The following is a 16,259-nucleotide window of genomic DNA, read 5'->3' as shown; positions in this document are numbered from 1 at the left end:
GTTTTTATCAACATTGAATGTTAATTGTGAAGTCACTGTCCAAGAGGTGAGTCTGAAATTCTTGCCAGAAGATGAAATGATGAGCTCACTTTGGCAGATCTTCAAATTGGCAATTTTGAGAATGGCCAATGTATTAGAACAGTATATCTTTCCAATACAAATGAAGAATTGAAGAATTTTTAACTCAGAAATCTTGTTTTAGAAGTACCAAATAACAGCAGATGGCTTTCCAACTTGGGCCTGGCATAATGTCTCCCACAAAGAAGAGGGTGAGAAGATGCAGGACTATTCTGCCATCAGCAAGACAGGGACCAGAGAATACACCATCAACATTCACAAATGCATCCCTGGAGTGAGTTTCAAGAAGTGTGCCCCTCGGGCACTCAAAGAGATCCGGAAATTTGCTGTAAAAGGGATGCTTGTTATCTCACTCCCCCGCTCTGAGCTTTGTTCTGTTCTCTGCTTATTCTCGGTGCCTAAAACAGATAATAAATGACACAATAGGTGCTAAACCAATGATTACTGAATAGATGGAAGAATACATATTAAAATTAGGAAAACCCAGACTGTCATTAAGGAATATAGCATCTGAAGAAAAAATGAACACAAAAAAAAAGGAGGCCCCAGAATTAATTATGGCTTTGTAGAATTTTGAGGCCCTTGTGGGATTGGAAATACCATTGCCTTCAGCTCTCATCCTGACTCTGCCACTACCCTTCAAAAAGAGTGCCTCCCTCTCCCCACATTCAGGTGGCCCCTGTGTGTTTGGGAACAGGAAAACAACATTGGGCATCCCTCTGGCTCTGACGTGGGTGTTTCTCTGATTTTATTTTTCATAGAAATCTTCAAGCTGCAGGGCTTCCCTTCCATTCATATGACAGCCAGGCTGCCGAGACCCTGGAATAGTGGTGGGCCGGCTTGTAGGAGGCACACACGCTGCCTGAGTCCTGTGGGCCAGTCATTTCCAAGCAGAGCTGATCATTGCCTCCCAGTCACTGCCCTTTCCAGCCCCTCTCTGAGCAGCGCACCTCACTTTTCCCCCTTCTCCTCCCTAGTCACCCAGACCAACTCTCCCTGGTCCCCAGGATCCCATCACTGTCAGGCTCGAAGATCTTTAAAATTTGGAGTCCTTGCCAAAACCGGTTTGGCTCAGTGGATAGAGCATCGGCCTTCAGACTAAAGGGTCCTGGGTTTGATTCTGGTCGGGGGCATGTACCTTGGTTGCGGGCACATCCCCAGTAGGAGATGTGCAGGAGGCAGCTGATCAATGTTTCTCTCTCATCGATGTTTCTAACTCTCTATCTCTCTCCCTTTCTCTCTGTAAAAAATCAATAAAATATATTTTTAAAAAATTTGGAGTCCTTCTGGTCACAGTAAGTCCATCCCCACTGACCACTCCAGCTCACTGCCTCCTTTCCTCCCCTGCAGCCCCCCTCCCCCCGATCACCCCCATTACTAAATGGTCTCCTAATTGGCTTCTCCACGTTCTGTAACTTCTCCAATCTACCCCTCATACCTTTGCCAAAATAGCATCATCCCCTCTCCCAGAACCTTCAAGGTCTCCTCTTATCCACGAAATAAAATGCCCACTTCTCAGGCTGGCATTTAAGGGAAACCAGAGTGGGAACAAGTGCCGTAGAAATTTACAGAGGGAAGACTTACTTCTGAATGGAGAGGGAGAGTGAGCAGTTATAATCGCAGGATGTCACGGATAGAAGAGCCATGAAGGGGAAGGAGGAAGGCTGACTTGCTCCAATCAAAGATGTTCAATGACACCTGAGCACTGGAACAGAGGCCTGCTGATCTTTGTGTGCTGCCTGCCTGAAAGCCAGTAAGATTTTACTGTGGGATATGAGGAAGCCAGGACAGAAGGACAAGCAAGCTGAAGACGGGTAACATTGTAATGTTGTCTTGAGCTCAGATCATTAGGATATTAGCTGAGGGGAAAAGGCAAGTTGATTTACTGAGTTTGACCATAGTGATATATTAAAATCAAATGCCTGTATTAACTTTAGTAATTATATTTTGGATGTCAAAAAAAGTCTTCTAAAATTAATAAAGTAGACTCTGCAGGAAAAAGCACCTAAATGCCATTTTTGATAGACAAAGGTATATATTGAGTTCCAAGTGTATAAAAATGACATTAAAGAATAAGATAATTTAGAGCATCCTGTTAAAAAATAAACAGGCTTCAGGGGACTGATAAAGTCACAGAACCAATCCAAATCACTGCCTTCATGAGTGATTAAAAGCAACGACTAAACCTGAATGCTCCATCTTCTCCCTTTAACTTGAGCTACCCTCTGCTGACCTAACCCACTGACATGTGCTCTGGCTCCAGTGTTAACTCTGTGTGACTGGGAAAATCACTCCCTCTTCTGGGTGTCACCTTTCTGCATGATCAGCCTTATTTCTGAACACCTCCAACTCCAGCTACAAACCTCTATGAATTGATTATTCATGCAAGCAGACCACATATAGCTCTAATCATTAACCAGATGGTTGGATATATGAATACAAAAGGCAGAGTAGTTGACATTCTTACCTGAGCACTGAGCTATCACTTGATGGACATGTCCAGTTATCAATGAAAAGAGCTATAAATGGTAAACCCAGTAATAGTTACATAAGCAGAACCTAACCTGCCTCTGATTTTCATCCCAATTAAGCAGGTTTCACCTCTTTAGTTTCAAACAAAAACAAACAAAAAACCCCACCTCTCCCATAAATACAATTCAGTGATTCACTGGGACCAATTTAATGACATTATATGGCATTGACTTGTTGACCTGGGAGAATCCTTCTCTGGAGAACTAACACTCAATTGATGTAGACTTTCCCATATGGACCTGAGAAAGCTCAATGCACAAAATTGGAGCAACACTTTTTTAGGTTTCTACAGGGAATAAACAGCTCAAGAGACTCAATTCCACCATGGCCTCCCCCTTAAGAAGCGAAAGCAGAGGGTGAGTGAAAGTTAGTAAACAGGCAGAGTGAAGAAGGGAGAAAGGGGTGAGGGTATGAGCAAAGGCAGGGTAATCGAGATGGAAGGTCTGATTGCCTGGGGTAGACAGCTTCTGCATTGATAGGAAGCACATGAAGGCAAGTAGGTTAAAGCTACTTTGTGGAAAACCTAGATGTTGTTACCAAAATGTTTTATGTTTTCTAGTAGAAAGAAACACTGAAAATTGGGGGAGAGGGAAGCAGTCATTCAAATGATTTTATAGTTGGAGTTTTTTTAATTTGAAATCAAAACATGGGTCCCAGCTGGCGTGGCTCAGTATATTAAACGTCGTCCCATGGACCAAGAGGTCCCAGGTTCAATTCCCAAGCAGGGCACATGCCCAGGTTTCATGCTTGATCCTCAGTAGGGGTGTGCAGGAGGCAGCTGATCCATGACACATTGATGTTTCTATCTATCCCTCTTCTTTCCTCTCGGTCTAAAAATCTATAAAAACATACTTTAAAAAAACAACAAAAATCTGAACAAGCTACATAACATCGAGCAAATTCACAACTTCTTTAGCTCTTGCTTTTCTTTTTTTTTTTTAATATATTTTTTATTGATTAAGATATTACATGTGTGTCCCTGTCCCCGCATCACCCTCCACCCCCCTCCCCCCCGTTGTCCGTGTCCATTGGTCAGGCCTCTATGCCTGCATGTAAGTCCTTTGGTTGCTCTTTCCCCTTTCCCCTCCCCTCCCCTACCCTCCCTCCCAAGCCCGACAGTCCAATCCATGCCTCTCCGTCTCTGGATCAGTCCTTGTTCATCAGATTATGTTGTTCCTTATATTCCACAAATGAGTGGGATCATGTGGTATTTATCTGCTCTCCAGATCCATCCATGTTGTGGTAAATGGCAAGAGTTCCTTTTTCTTCTTCCTCTTCTTAAAGGATACCTTTCAGCATTTCATATAATGCTGGTTTGGTGGTGATGAACTCCTTTAGCTTTTTCTTATCTGTGAAGCTCTTTATCTGACCTTCTATTCTGAATGATAGCTTTGCTGGATAAAGTAATCTTGGTTGCAGGTTCTTGCTATTCACCACTTTGAATATTTCTTGCCGCTCTCTTCTGGCCTGCATGGTTTCTGTTGAGAAATCAGCTGACAGTCGTATGGGTACTCCCTTGTAGGTAACTGACTGTCTTTCTCTTGCTGTTTTTAAGATTCTCTCTTTGTCCTTTGCTCTTGGCATTTTAATTATGATGTGTCTTGGGGTGGTCCTCTTTGGATTCCTTTTGGTTGGGGTTCTCTGTGCTTCCTGGACTTGCAAGTCAATTTCTTTCACCAGGTGGGGGAAGTTTTCTGTCATTATTTCTTCAAATAGGTTTTCAATATCTTGCCCTCTCTCTTCTTCTGGTACCCCTATAATTCTGATGTTGGTACGCTTGAAGTTGTCCCAGAGGCCCCTTACACTATCTTCATACTTTTGGAATTTCTTTTGTTTTTTTTTCTTTTTCGGTTGGGTATGTTCTGTTTCTTTGTATTTATCTTGTTTCTTGGGATCCTCTTGTCTTCTGTTGGATCTCTGTAAATTATTCTTTATTTCAGTCAGTGTATGTTTAATTTCTAGTTGGTCCTTTTTCATGTCCTTCATGGTCTCATTATACTTAATGAGAGACTCATTAAATTTATCGGCGGGTTCCACAAAATTCTTGAAAAACCTTATAAACGTGGCCTTGAATTCTATATCCAATCGTTTGCTTTCCTCTATTTCTGCCAATCGTGACCTGTTTCTCTGTCTCCGCATTTTGGCTGCTTCCCTGTGTTGATAGAGAGGCTTTGTGTGCTAGGTGTCCTGTAGGGCCCAGTGGCTCAGCCTCCCCAGTTGCCTGAGGTGGACACTCTTGGGGCACCCCCTTGTGGGCTTTGTGCACCGTCTTGATGTAGCTATGGCTTGTTTGCTGTAGAATCACTGGGAGGAATTGCCCTCCCAGCCAATTGTCAGTGAGAATCAGCTGTGTCTGCAGTGGGGGAGCTTCTGGGCTGGATCCCTAGGGCGGTGCTCGTCTAGCAATTGCCTGCGCTATCCAGCAGATGGCGCTGCCGCGCAGGATTTGGGCGGAGCGGGTCCCTGGGGATCTGCAGGGAGGGAGCAGTTATGCTGCGACTCCCTCCCGATTGTTTGCGCCGCTCCCTCCGCGCCGCCGTCCGCGCCGCCTCCAGCCCCGCTCCGCGCGCCCTCGTTACCTCGGAATTTCACTTCAGCACTGCGCCGCCTCTGAGTCTCGGTATAATATTCTCTTTACTCCTAGTTGTAGAATTTCCACTCAGCCAGCCCTCCTGTGGCTCTGGACGTTGTCCTTTCCCTGGATCAAGCTTAATTTGACTTGGTTGTTCCAGGCGGCTATCTCTGGTGTTAACCTATGCCGCCATCTTCGGTTCTCCTAGCTCTTGCTTTTCTGCTAAAATAAAGTTCTTTGGTTTTTAATATATTTTTATTGACTTCAGAGAGGAAGGGAGAGAGAGAAATATAAGTGATGAGAATCATTGATCAGCTGCCTCTTGCACACCCTCTACTGGGGATGGAGCCCAGTGACTGGGAATCTAACTGACCTCCTGGTTCATAGGTCGATGCTCAACCACTGAACCAAGAAGGCCAGGCCATGGACACAGACAATAATGTGGTGAAAGCTGAGAGTGGGACTGGTGGTGAGTGGGGTAGAAGGGATCAATGGGAAAAAAGGAGGGGCATATGTAATACTTCAACAATAAAGATTTAAAAAACACAAATGAGTGTAGAAGAGGAAATAATTGCCTAGTATTGCAAATCTCAAACTGCCCTCTATACAATGACTGCAACTATCACAATCTCCTTCTAAAATGGTAAAATAATATTAAATCGCTAATTTAATTATTTTATGAAATGTTAAAGTAAAAGTATATCAAATAAAAAATATAAAGATAAAAATAATGTTATTAATCGCACAGAGTATGTGTAAGAACCAAAGGACTCAAAGTCCATTCGATACTGTCTTTTATTGTTGACACTATTACAAAAGTCCCTTATTTCCTCCCCCTTTTGCCCACCTCTTCTCAGCCCCAGCCACCCTTCCCCTGGCCATCACACTCTGTTGCCTGTGTCTATGGATTACATATATATGCTCTTTGGCTACATATATATCCTCTTTTGGATATATGGATTACATATATATCCTCTTTTATACAGTCCTTCCCAATCTCATCCCATCTGACCTCTATCAGTCTGTTCTTTGTATCTATGCCTCTGGTTCTATTTTGTTTATCATTTTACTAGAGGCCCAGTGCATGAAATTTGTGCACTGGGGAGGGGTGGGGGCGGTGTCCCTCAGCCCAGCCTGCACCCTCTCCAATCTGGAACCCCTTGGGGGTTGTCTGACTGTCAGTTTAGGCCTGATAGGCCAAATCCCACAGGCAGTCAGACATCCCTCTCACAATCTGGGACTGCTGGCTCCTAACCACTTGCCTGCCTGCCTGATTACCCCTAACCATTTCTGCCTGCCAGCCTGATCACCCCAAACCACTCCCCTGCCAGCCTGATTGACACCTAACTGCTCCCCTGCAGGCTCGATCGCCCCCAACTGCCCTCCCCTGCAGACCTGGTTCCCCCCCCACTGACCTCCTCTGCTGGCTTAGTCCCCCCAACTGCCCTCCTCTGCTGGCCATCTTGTGATGATGTGGGGACAGCCATCTTGTGACAATGTGGGGGTGACCATCTTGTGGTGGCCATCTTGTGACAATGGGGGGCAGCCATCTTGTGATGACATGGGGGTGGCCATCTTTGCAGCAGCCATTTGTGACAACGTGGGGGTGGCCATCTTGTGATGACATGGGGGTGGCCATCTTGTGATGCAAGGGCGTGAGGGTCAATTTGCATATTACCTCTTTATTATATAGGATTTTGTTCATTAGATTCCACATATAAGTGAGATCATATGATATTTGTCTTTCTCTGACTGGCTTATTGTGTTTAGCATAATAATATCCATGGTGTTGCAATTGGTAAGAGTTCCTTCTTTCATACAGCTGCATAGTGTTCCATTGTGTAGGTGTACCGCAGCTTTTTTGTCTACTCCTTTGCTGATGGGCACTTGAGCTGTTTCAAGCTCTTGGCTATTGTATGCAGCTATGAACATAGGGGTGTATATATTCTTTCTGATTTGTGTTTGGGGATTCTTAGGACATACTCCCAGAATATATTGCTGGGTCAAAAGGCAGTTCCATTTTTAATTTTTTGAGGAAATTCCATACCATGTTTCACAGTGGCTGCACTAGTTTGCATTCCCACAAACAGTGTACTAGGGTTCCCTTTTCTCCACATCCTCGCCAGCACATGTTGATTTATTGATAGTAGCCATTCTGGCAGGTGTGAGGTGACCTCATTGTAGTTTTAATTTTAATTTTCATCTCTCTGGTGATTAGTATGTTGAACATTTTTTCATATGTTTATTGGCCATCTGTACGTTTTTTCCTTATTTGTTGTTCCACATTATGTATGCCTTCATTAATTCTAATATGTGCCCTGACTGGGACTCAAACTTGCAACCTTGGCATATTGGGACAATGCTCTAACCAACTAATCTACCTAGCCAGGACTATTCTGTCCTGAATAATCATTGAGACCATTGGCTCAGTCCCAGCAGAATGCAGAGATGAATGAAGTTGCAGGCATGGCTTTATCCAGAACTCTGATGATGTAACCAGGACCTGCATGGGTTTTCTTTCTCTATTTATTTCATCTCTGTTTTCTTAGATTAGGTTCTATTCTCAAGGAAGCTCTCCCCTCCTAGAGGCACTAAGTCTGAGAGTGTCTACAAATCCCAGAAATGAATGGGGCTCCTGACTGAATTTCAGTTTCCTCATCTGTGAAATGAGGGTTGGGACCTGACCACGCCTACATCTATAATCCCTTTTCTTCTTCTTCTTTTATATACAGAGGGAACCAAAACAGGAAAAAGCTTTCATTAGTGCTTAGAAATGACTGCTCTTTCCAAAAAGGAAGTCAGTTAATGGTACAGCTAGAGACAACAATGGCATGTTATTAGCATATGTTCCCCACCCCTGACATAGAGGACGGGGATATCACCTCACATTTCTCAGCAGAACAAACCTGACAGACTAGCCACTCAGAAACAAACTCTGCTTGGCTTAAAACTACAACAATTTCTTACATTCCATTCAGCACTAGATACAGGACACTATTCTAGGCACCTGACACTGAGGCCTCAACCCCATGCAATTATACAGAAGAGGCACTGGGGCAGGGGCAGGCTAAGTAACTTCTCTAAGTGGCAGAGCCAGAATTTGACCCCAACAATCCAGAGCGCAGGCTCTAAACATTACGCTTTCATTGGATGACTCTTCCCCCATCATGCCAGGGTCCAACCCCAGCAGGTCCAGGGGTTCCCAAAGGTGTAGACGGAGTTGGCGAAGAAGGAATGACACGGAGACAGCGTTCAGTTGATCAGCAGCCTAGCCAGGATCTCCAGCCAAGTTCTGGTCTGGATCTCCAGAGAAGTTCTGCTGTTTATTGTCTTGTTACATCCATATTTATACCAGTTGATTTTAATCCTGTCAATTTCTATTCAAATATATTAAGAACAGTATGCCATATATGCCAGGTTCCTTGAAACAGCAAGGATGGACCGGGTCCCAGCACCATCACATGGGTTTGTCTTTGCGCACAACTGGCTCACTCAAAACTCTAAAGGAGAGAGAGAGTCAGTCACAGAACACGGCAATTTTTCTCCATTGAGAGGAGGAAACAGGGATGGCCATATTTATCCACAGAGCTGGTCTAAGTCCACACAGCAAAACAAATACTTGCCCAGCAGCACCAAGTGAGACCCACCTCCTTCTTACAGACCTGGTGGGGCTTCCTAGCTGACTGTGGGCTGGAGCCTCTGTGCAAGCTGTGGGAGCCCAGCCCTGGCATAGACTCTATGCCATAGAGGTAAGTGAAGTCACAGGATAGCTTCTAAGACCAAATGTCTGTGACAAGCCATCGCTTATTTCCGGCATGGAAATTCTAGAAGCTTCTAGAAAGATGGAAAGATACTATTTATTTAAGCAGCAATGGATCACAAATACAGAGTCAACGGGACATTGCATTATATCACAGTACATTTCCTTTAAATGCTGACATTGATATGCTTTACATTATCTCATAGAGTGAGCACAATCCACATTTTATTATATTAAGGAATTTATTTTTATAGAAAAGTCAAATGTCAGACCCTCATAAGATTACATTTGGGGAATTTACAAACAGCCTTGGGGAGTAGGAGGTGCTAAACAACTAACCCTGAGCCACTGTTGACACGTGGTTGTTCCTAAGGACTCATTCCACATGGCTCTCCCCACGTCCTATGTTCCAAATCTCTTGACCCTCTATTTCTCTTTTCTATTTGTTATTCTGTCCTTCCACTCCTTGTGCCCATTAACTCAATCTCACATCTCTCCATTCCTTTCTACCGTCTTCCCTCTCCCTCTGTCTCTCCACCCCACCATCAGCTCTAGTGTCTCCATTTGTGTGCTTCCTGTCCTACTCCTACCCCGACCATCCTGGTCTCTAGTTCCTCTTCCCTCTGCTTTTCCCACTGGCAGCCTGCTTCTGTGTCCCTGCTACATTCCCTTCGTTCACAACTAGACATTTTTGCTCCTCTTTCGTGGCATCACTCAAGGTGGTTTTGACAGAAAGTGAGCTCCTGCTGTGGGAATTCTTTTCATTTGAATGTTCCATCCTAATCGCCACATTGCTCATCTGAACACAGTTTGCCAGACTCTTCATTTTAGCCTCATTCAGGAAGAAGTCCCACTCCCAGGACCTGTTATGCTTTAGAGAGCTCATCTGCTCTTTGAAATTCTTCAGATCCTGCTTTATCGAGGGGGAGATTTTGAAGCAGAACGTAAGCTCCAAGTTGGAGGAGCTCTCTTTTTTCGATATGTCCAATAGAAACTGCATGCTGAGGGTCATCTCCTCCCCCGCCGCCTGCTCCCTGTCCCCCAGCAGCCTGTTCACCTCCCTGAGGGACTCTTCCCCCAGCTGGCTCTGGTCCTCTTTCACCAGGTAGGACATGGCGTGAAAAAACTCCTGGAAGCTGATGTGGCGGAAGCTGTAGAACTTCTTGATGTCAAGCCCCTCTTGGTAATCCTGGCTGCTCAGGAAAGCAGCCAGGCTGGGCCCATCTAAGCTGTGCTTCCTGAGGTCAGCTTCTTCAAACAGGAACCTCTGGTGCTGGATCCCCTCGGCTGCCAAGGAGCACAGACCCCTCAGGACCCTGTCTCGGGTGAGCTCGGAGGGATCCTCGTTGTCACTGGGTGGCAGGAAGGTGGAGACGTAGGCCATGAAGATGTCGGTGCCACTACTGGGAGTCTCCGAGACCTCCCCGCCTCTCTCCATCCGCCCCTTCAGCCAGGAGCAGACCACCCAGCAGATGCCTGGAACCAGACATGCTTGGTAGAGAACGTCATTTCCACGTATGAAGTCAAAGGCCTTCTGGGCTTGCTCCCCATCTGTGAAATAGGACTGGACATACTTCTCCCTCGATTCCTCAGAGAAGCCTTGGACATGAACATGGCGTGGTTGTCTGAGCAAGGACTGCAGGTTCCGCAGAGCCAGGGGCCGCGTGGTGATGAGCAGGGAGCACGTGGGCAGTACCTCTCTCCGGATGAGCCGGCGCAGCGTGTCCTGCGCGGGACTGGGCCCCGGCCTCTTCAGCCTCTTGGCAAAGGGCCTCTGCAGCTCGTCGTAACCGTCCAGGATGAACAGGAGCCGCTCCGGCTGCCTCCGGATCTCGGTGACGGGCGCCTTACTGTCCCCGCAGCACCAGAGGAGGAGCTGGTCCAGCGTGCCCTCCGGCAGCAGGACCACTTCTCTGCAGCTCACGTAAAAGACGTAATCAAACCGGTCTTTGTACAGCGTGCCAGTGGCCCAGTCCAGCACCATTTTTCTTGCCAGTGTTGTCTTGCCTGTGCCAGCGGGTCCCTGCAGCACCACTGTGGCTGGGCCTGGGGTGGGCATCTCTCCTGGGTCAAACAGAGCCTCCACCGTGACAGAGCCCTGCTCCTGCTCAGGCTCCGGGCTTCCCGAGCTGGCAATGGCCACCAGGAGCAGCTGGTTGTAGGTGCGGCTGACTCCCTCTTCTTGTCTCTCCTCCAGGCAGCGTATGTACTCTCGGTATGTTTCTCTGTAATCTGAGCCAGACACATGGTGCATTAGGTAGTGAGATGGGAGCAAAAAAAGACAAAATGGTCCTGCAAACTCTGGACACTGCTCTTTACGTTCACCTTCTATGCTCTCTAACTTGTATCTCCATGAAGGTTATACATCTGGCTTCGTGGGGAGGGACCACTGTACATATATAAGTACTAGAGGCCTGGTGCATGAAATTCGTGCACGTGGCGGTGGGGAGGTTCCTCAGCCTGGCCTGCAATGACGCCAGAGTCCCTCACCCCGGCCTCTGGCCCAAGGCCCCTCCTCTTCCTCTACACAGCTGGGGCACGGATGCTGGGCTCGGCCACTATGGGCACCGCCATCTTTGTCGCAGAGTGATGGTTAATTTACATAATACTTTTTTATTAGATAGGATGAGTGTGTGCATGCACACATGTGCATATTAATGTGTGTGGCATTCGCATGCACATCTGTGTAAATGTGCAACAAGTGTTTAGTGTGTGAATATGTGTGGGAAGTAGTGAACACTTGTATCCATACATGCTCATGGAAGCATGCTTATGGAAGTTTGTGTATTTTTGTGTAGAGAAGGCGTGTCAATGGGCATCAGCAAGTATGTGTTTGTAAGAATATGTGTACATGCAAAAGTCCGTGTGTATGTGAATGCATGTGCATTTGAAGTGATGAGAAGACAGGGAACAAAGGGAAGGGGAGCTGCAGGTTGGTGAAGCCACAGGAGGCTGTTCTATGTAAAGGTCGGTCAGTGGCTGCAGGTAAACCAGCTGCTGAGTAGGAGTGTGGCTCTGAGTCTCTGGAAACTCCCATGTCTGGGCACAGGTGCTCTCGGGCATGAAAGGAGCCTGTGGAGGGAGCACTGGCACCACAGACACTCCTTTGTCTCCAGGAGAAGGGACAGGAGGCCACTTGGGCTCCATGCCACACCACTCTCCAGGGCACTGTCGCCCACCAGTTCCCTGGAAGAGCCAGGCACAGGAGCAGGCTGTCCTCTCTGCTGCCTGCGGGAGAGCGGCCAGGGAGAGGACTGACCCACGTCCAGATGCCATTACTCTGGTTAGCAGGAAACCCTTCGCCAACACCTCCCCCAGTCTCCAAGCCCCTTTCTCCACTCTCTCCCCCTCTGGCACCACAACTGGAGATAGTGGCTATAAGATCCCTTAATCTTTCTATAAATAAACCCCACCCTCGGCTACCACCCTTTACCCCACAGTCATGAGTCTTTAGTTGGAGACCACTAGGGCCACTAGGACCCTCAGGCACAGGGGTTCCCACGCATCACAGGGCAAGAGTGAAAGAAGACCTAAGAAATGTTTTAGAAATGTCATGGGGGAGGGGGAGTCCAGTGCCACCCTGACCCCCCCTTGTGCTCTGCTGTACTCACCATTTAGACAGATGTGGCTGAGCTGGTCCACGAGTTCTAACAGGTTCATGACCTGCAGCACCTTGCACACCATTTTCACAGCCTCCTGCGCTCCGTACCTCAAAACCAGCCGAGAAGCCAGGTCCACCCGACTCAGGCCCTCCAGCTCCCCTCGGGCCAGCCCCTGGGCCCCAAGCAGGGTTCTGTCCCGTAAGTGGAACTTTAATATCTTGAAGTCATTTTCATCAAGCTCACTCAAGGCCAAAAGCAATGCCTCCTGTGGGTTGCTGGTCAGGGCCAGGGCCATGGTACTTGGTGTGAAGGGTCAAGTTCAGACCTGTGACCTGGAGAAGGGGGAGAGAAGAAAGGGGAATGCACTGCTGAGGGAAGAGCAGCCGAAGGCGCCTCAGTCTGCCCTGCTTTCTGGGTGCTCGGCAAGCCAAGGAGCACAGCCAGGGAGACAGAGAGGCATGCCAAATTCCAAGAAAGGCAGGGCGATTCCCTGCATGCCTCTTTGTCATTGTGTGGCAAGTAGAAGTAAGGTGTGGAGGTGTGTGGATCTCTATCTGTCTCTATCTCTCCCCTCCCTTCTCCCTCCCTCTCACACACAGTGTTTATCAGGCCCTGTATGCCTCCTTAGACAGTCAGGGTTAAGAAAACAATTTTATTTTTCTGCGACGGCAGAGATATGGCAAGAAGGTAAAAGATAAAAAACAAAAACAAAAAAACTATACTGTCCTAGCTGGTTTGGCTTAGTAGATAGAGCGTCAGCCTGCAGACTGAAGGGTCCCAGGTTCAAGTCCAGTCAGGGGCATATGCCCAGGTTTCAAGCTTGATTTTCAGTTGCGGGTGTGCAGGAGGCAACCAATCAATGATTCTCTCTCGTCATTGATGTTTCTATCTCTCTCTCCCTCTCCCTTCTTCTCTGAAATCAATTAAAAAATATTTTTTTAAAAAGTAAAAATTAAAAAACACACACAATCTATACTCATCAACCCATTGGCCTTACACATCAGCTTCATGGACTCAGTAACACAGGATTTCAAAGCAGGAAGTCGTATCATTCAGATAAGTAGACAAGTTTAAACCATGATATAAAAGAAATGGCCCCTGCCCTAACCAGTTTGGCTCAGTGGATAGAGCGTCAGCCTGCGGACTCAGGGTCCCAGGTTCGATTCTGGTCAAGGGCATGTACCTTGGTTGCGGGCACATCTCCAGTAGGAAGTGTGCAGGAGGCAGCTGATCGATGTTTCTCTCTCATCGATATTTCTAACTCTCTATCCCTCTCCCTTCTTCTCTATAAAAAAATCAATAAAATATATATTTTTAAAAAATGGCCGCTTTGCGGGCCCACTTTGTGCTGGATGATTAACATATATTATCCCTTTGACCATCATGTAAACTGTCTTGGGGATCCCTCCAGATGAGAAATTTTCAGAATTTTCTAGAGCTAGACCAGTGGGTATAGAGGCGGGATTTAAGTTCTGGTCCATGACCTGGGCAGATAGAGAAAGAGATGAACACAAAGGCACAGTAGACGGGCACAGAAACCAGGTAGTTAGGCTACCTGCTACCCGAACCTGGAGGGAGATGTAGAGATGAAAGCAGCGGAGAAAGGAGAGTGGGGCCCTGCGTTGTATTTGACACAGAGAACGAAAATGTGGGCAGGGTACCAGTCCTCAGAAGAAGAAAGCCAACAATCGATAGAAAACTTTCCGAGTTCAGAATTATGTCTGTGATCTAAAGCCAGTGGGGAAGCCATCTCAGTAGTAAAATGTCTGAGAGTGAGCAAAAGGTATTTGGAAACCAGGAAAGTGGTTTAGCTTCCAGTATCAGCATTTTGAGTACATACCAAAAGAAGAGAGAAAATTGTAGGAATCTGTTGCAGGGCAATTGGGAAAGGCAGGAGCGATTTGCAATTAAGCCTCAGGCTCCCCTGCAAATCTCTGCAGTGGGCAGCCCGGAAAGAACAAAAGACAGCGCCAGAGCCTGCCTGCATGTGCCCTCCAGGCTGTTCAGTGGCTGGAGGCTGGGAGGGCGGGAGGTGAGCCCGGACAGTGAGCTCCAAGCAGGGTCCTGGGAACTGACTGAAACAGATCCCCTTTCTCTATAAAAAGCTTCCCGCGGCAGCCCTGGTCCGCCCTGGTCCACGAGCCCAAGCTCACTGGTTCACTTCTGCCTGGTGAGGCTGGTGTTAAAGGGCTGGGCGTGAACACCCGGACACCTAGCCTATGAAACTCACCAGGCCCTGTGGGCTGGACCAGGGGAAGAAAGACAAACACTTGCACATCCGCCTGACCTCACCAGCAGAGAACTTGCCCTCATTCTTCAATATATTACAGTTGAGAAACAAGGCAGGGGCTGAAGAAAACTTCTGTCAGCAACAGAAAATGATGCCCCATCCCCCTTTGAACCCCAGCCCTCCTCTGTAATGTGGCTCCAGGCCAGGCTGGGGCTGTCTGACAGAGAAACAAAGGAATCGGGGTGCTGTCACCACCACCTCCTTGGTGGTGGCACCCTCTCTTTCAGTTGTTGAAACCACTGGATGACATGCTCACATCCACCAAAATGAAAAAGGCGGAAGCCTGGAGCTTCATGAAGCAGAAACCCAAACAAGGAGCAAAACCTGGGCCTGGAAGGCAGCTGGTCCGAGAGCCTGGCAGCTGATGGCCCAGGAAGCCCTGACCGAGCAGGATAGGTTCTGATAAATACTCTCCAAGGGGAGAAGGATGGACAGAGAGGTTTACTGGTGACACTGGCCTTCAAAAGCATCCCACTGAGGGGCTGTTAGAAGGCAGGAGAAAAGCTAACCACAAATACCAGGAGATTTACACGAAGGTGAAACAAGGGAACTACTAGCTCTAGGGAAAAAATAACAGAGGAAAAACAGAAAAGGAAGTCAGATTTTACATAATAGTAAATTACAACACTCAAGTGTAAATAACATTTGCATAGAAATAATAACATAGCCACTGAACACTGATCTAACTAATATAACCACACGATATACTATAACCACACTGGGAGGGTAATCATGTCTGGTGGTCCCTGTATTCTCCATAAAAGATGAGTAAGAGCATCCCCTAAGCATGAGCGGGCTAGGTAAGGAGGTGACTGCTGGCAGCCTCTCTTCCGTGCACATTTCCTCTCCCTCGGAGCTTCCCATGCCCATTGCTCGGGGAGTCCTCTCAGAGTCCGGGAGAACAGGTAGGAATAGGAGTTGGTCCCTCCCAGAGCCTTACCCAAGCTGAGGCTAGAGACAGAAACATTACAGCAAAGAGCCAAGCCCAAGAAACCAAGATGGGAAAATAGAGTGAAACAGCCTCATGGATCCTGTGACAGAAGAGAGGAGTGAGGACACTTACTGTGAAGGCTCTCTACTGTGAAGGCTCTCGCCTCCCCTTCAAGGCTCCAGGCCTGGAGATCACTGGTCTGGGGACTGAGACACACCTGAAGGACGTAGAAATGAGATGCAAAATGACCAATTTTAATTGGAGGGTGGAGGCAGGAAATGAAATGAGATCTCCCTCCCTGTTAACCCTGGCCTGGCTGTGGGCAGAACTGACAACTGGTACAGTTGAAGCCCCAAAAGGGATGGGATGGAGACAACAGAGTCAGAGACCAAGAGTGGAAACAGTCAGAAGAGAGACAAAGAGGCACAAGAGAAAAATGAGCAGAAGAAACAGAAAGTCAAAGCAGACAAAACAGAGAGAAAAACATAAAATTA

General features: G+C 47.2%; 1 protein-coding gene across 3 annotated transcripts; it reads right to left on the bottom strand.

The window, feature by feature from the left end:
* Positions 1 to 9,170: 9,170 nt before the first annotated feature.
* On the bottom strand, positions 9,171 to 16,162 carry NLRP10 (NLR family, pyrin domain containing 10). 3 transcript variants are annotated; one of them, XM_015563737.1, is made up of 3 exons: positions 15,898 to 16,162; positions 12,554 to 12,876; positions 9,171 to 11,174 (listed from the first exon to the last, which is right to left on the bottom strand). In XM_015563737.1, the coding sequence occupies exons 2-3, from the start codon at positions 12,837 to 12,839 to the stop codon at positions 9,550 to 9,552; spliced, it is 1,911 nt and encodes a 636-aa protein (XP_015419223.1). In that variant the 5' UTR covers positions 12,840 to 12,876; positions 15,898 to 16,162; the 3' UTR covers positions 9,171 to 9,549. The 3 variants fall into 3 exon arrangements, with proteins under 3 accessions (XP_015419223.1, XP_015419222.1, XP_015419224.1); XM_015563736.1 differs by having other exon boundaries at positions 15,914 to 16,162; XM_015563738.1 differs by lacking the exon at positions 15,898 to 16,162 and having other exon boundaries at positions 12,554 to 13,086.
* Between the last annotated feature and the right edge of the window lie 97 nt (positions 16,163 to 16,259).

This window comes from Myotis davidii, unplaced genomic scaffold, assembly GCF_000327345.1.
Source record: "Myotis davidii unplaced genomic scaffold, ASM32734v1 scaffold118, whole genome shotgun sequence".
NCBI lineage: Eukaryota > Metazoa > Chordata > Mammalia > Chiroptera > Vespertilionidae > Myotis > Myotis davidii.
The sequence above is the reverse complement of the archived record's forward strand: the minus strand, read 5'-3'. Positions and strand labels throughout refer to the sequence as shown.

What these genes read in the sequence shown, in the direction of transcription:
- NLRP10 (XM_015563737.1), bottom strand. Translation starts at nt 12,839, where the DNA reads ATGGCCCTGGCCCTGACCAGCAACCCACAGGAGGCATTGCTTTTGGCC. An exon ending in CAGCCACATCTGTCTAAATG is followed by an intron (nt 11,175 to 12,553) that starts GTGAGTACAGCA and finishes TGTCTGGCTCAG; the next exon opens with ATTACAGAGAAACATACCGA.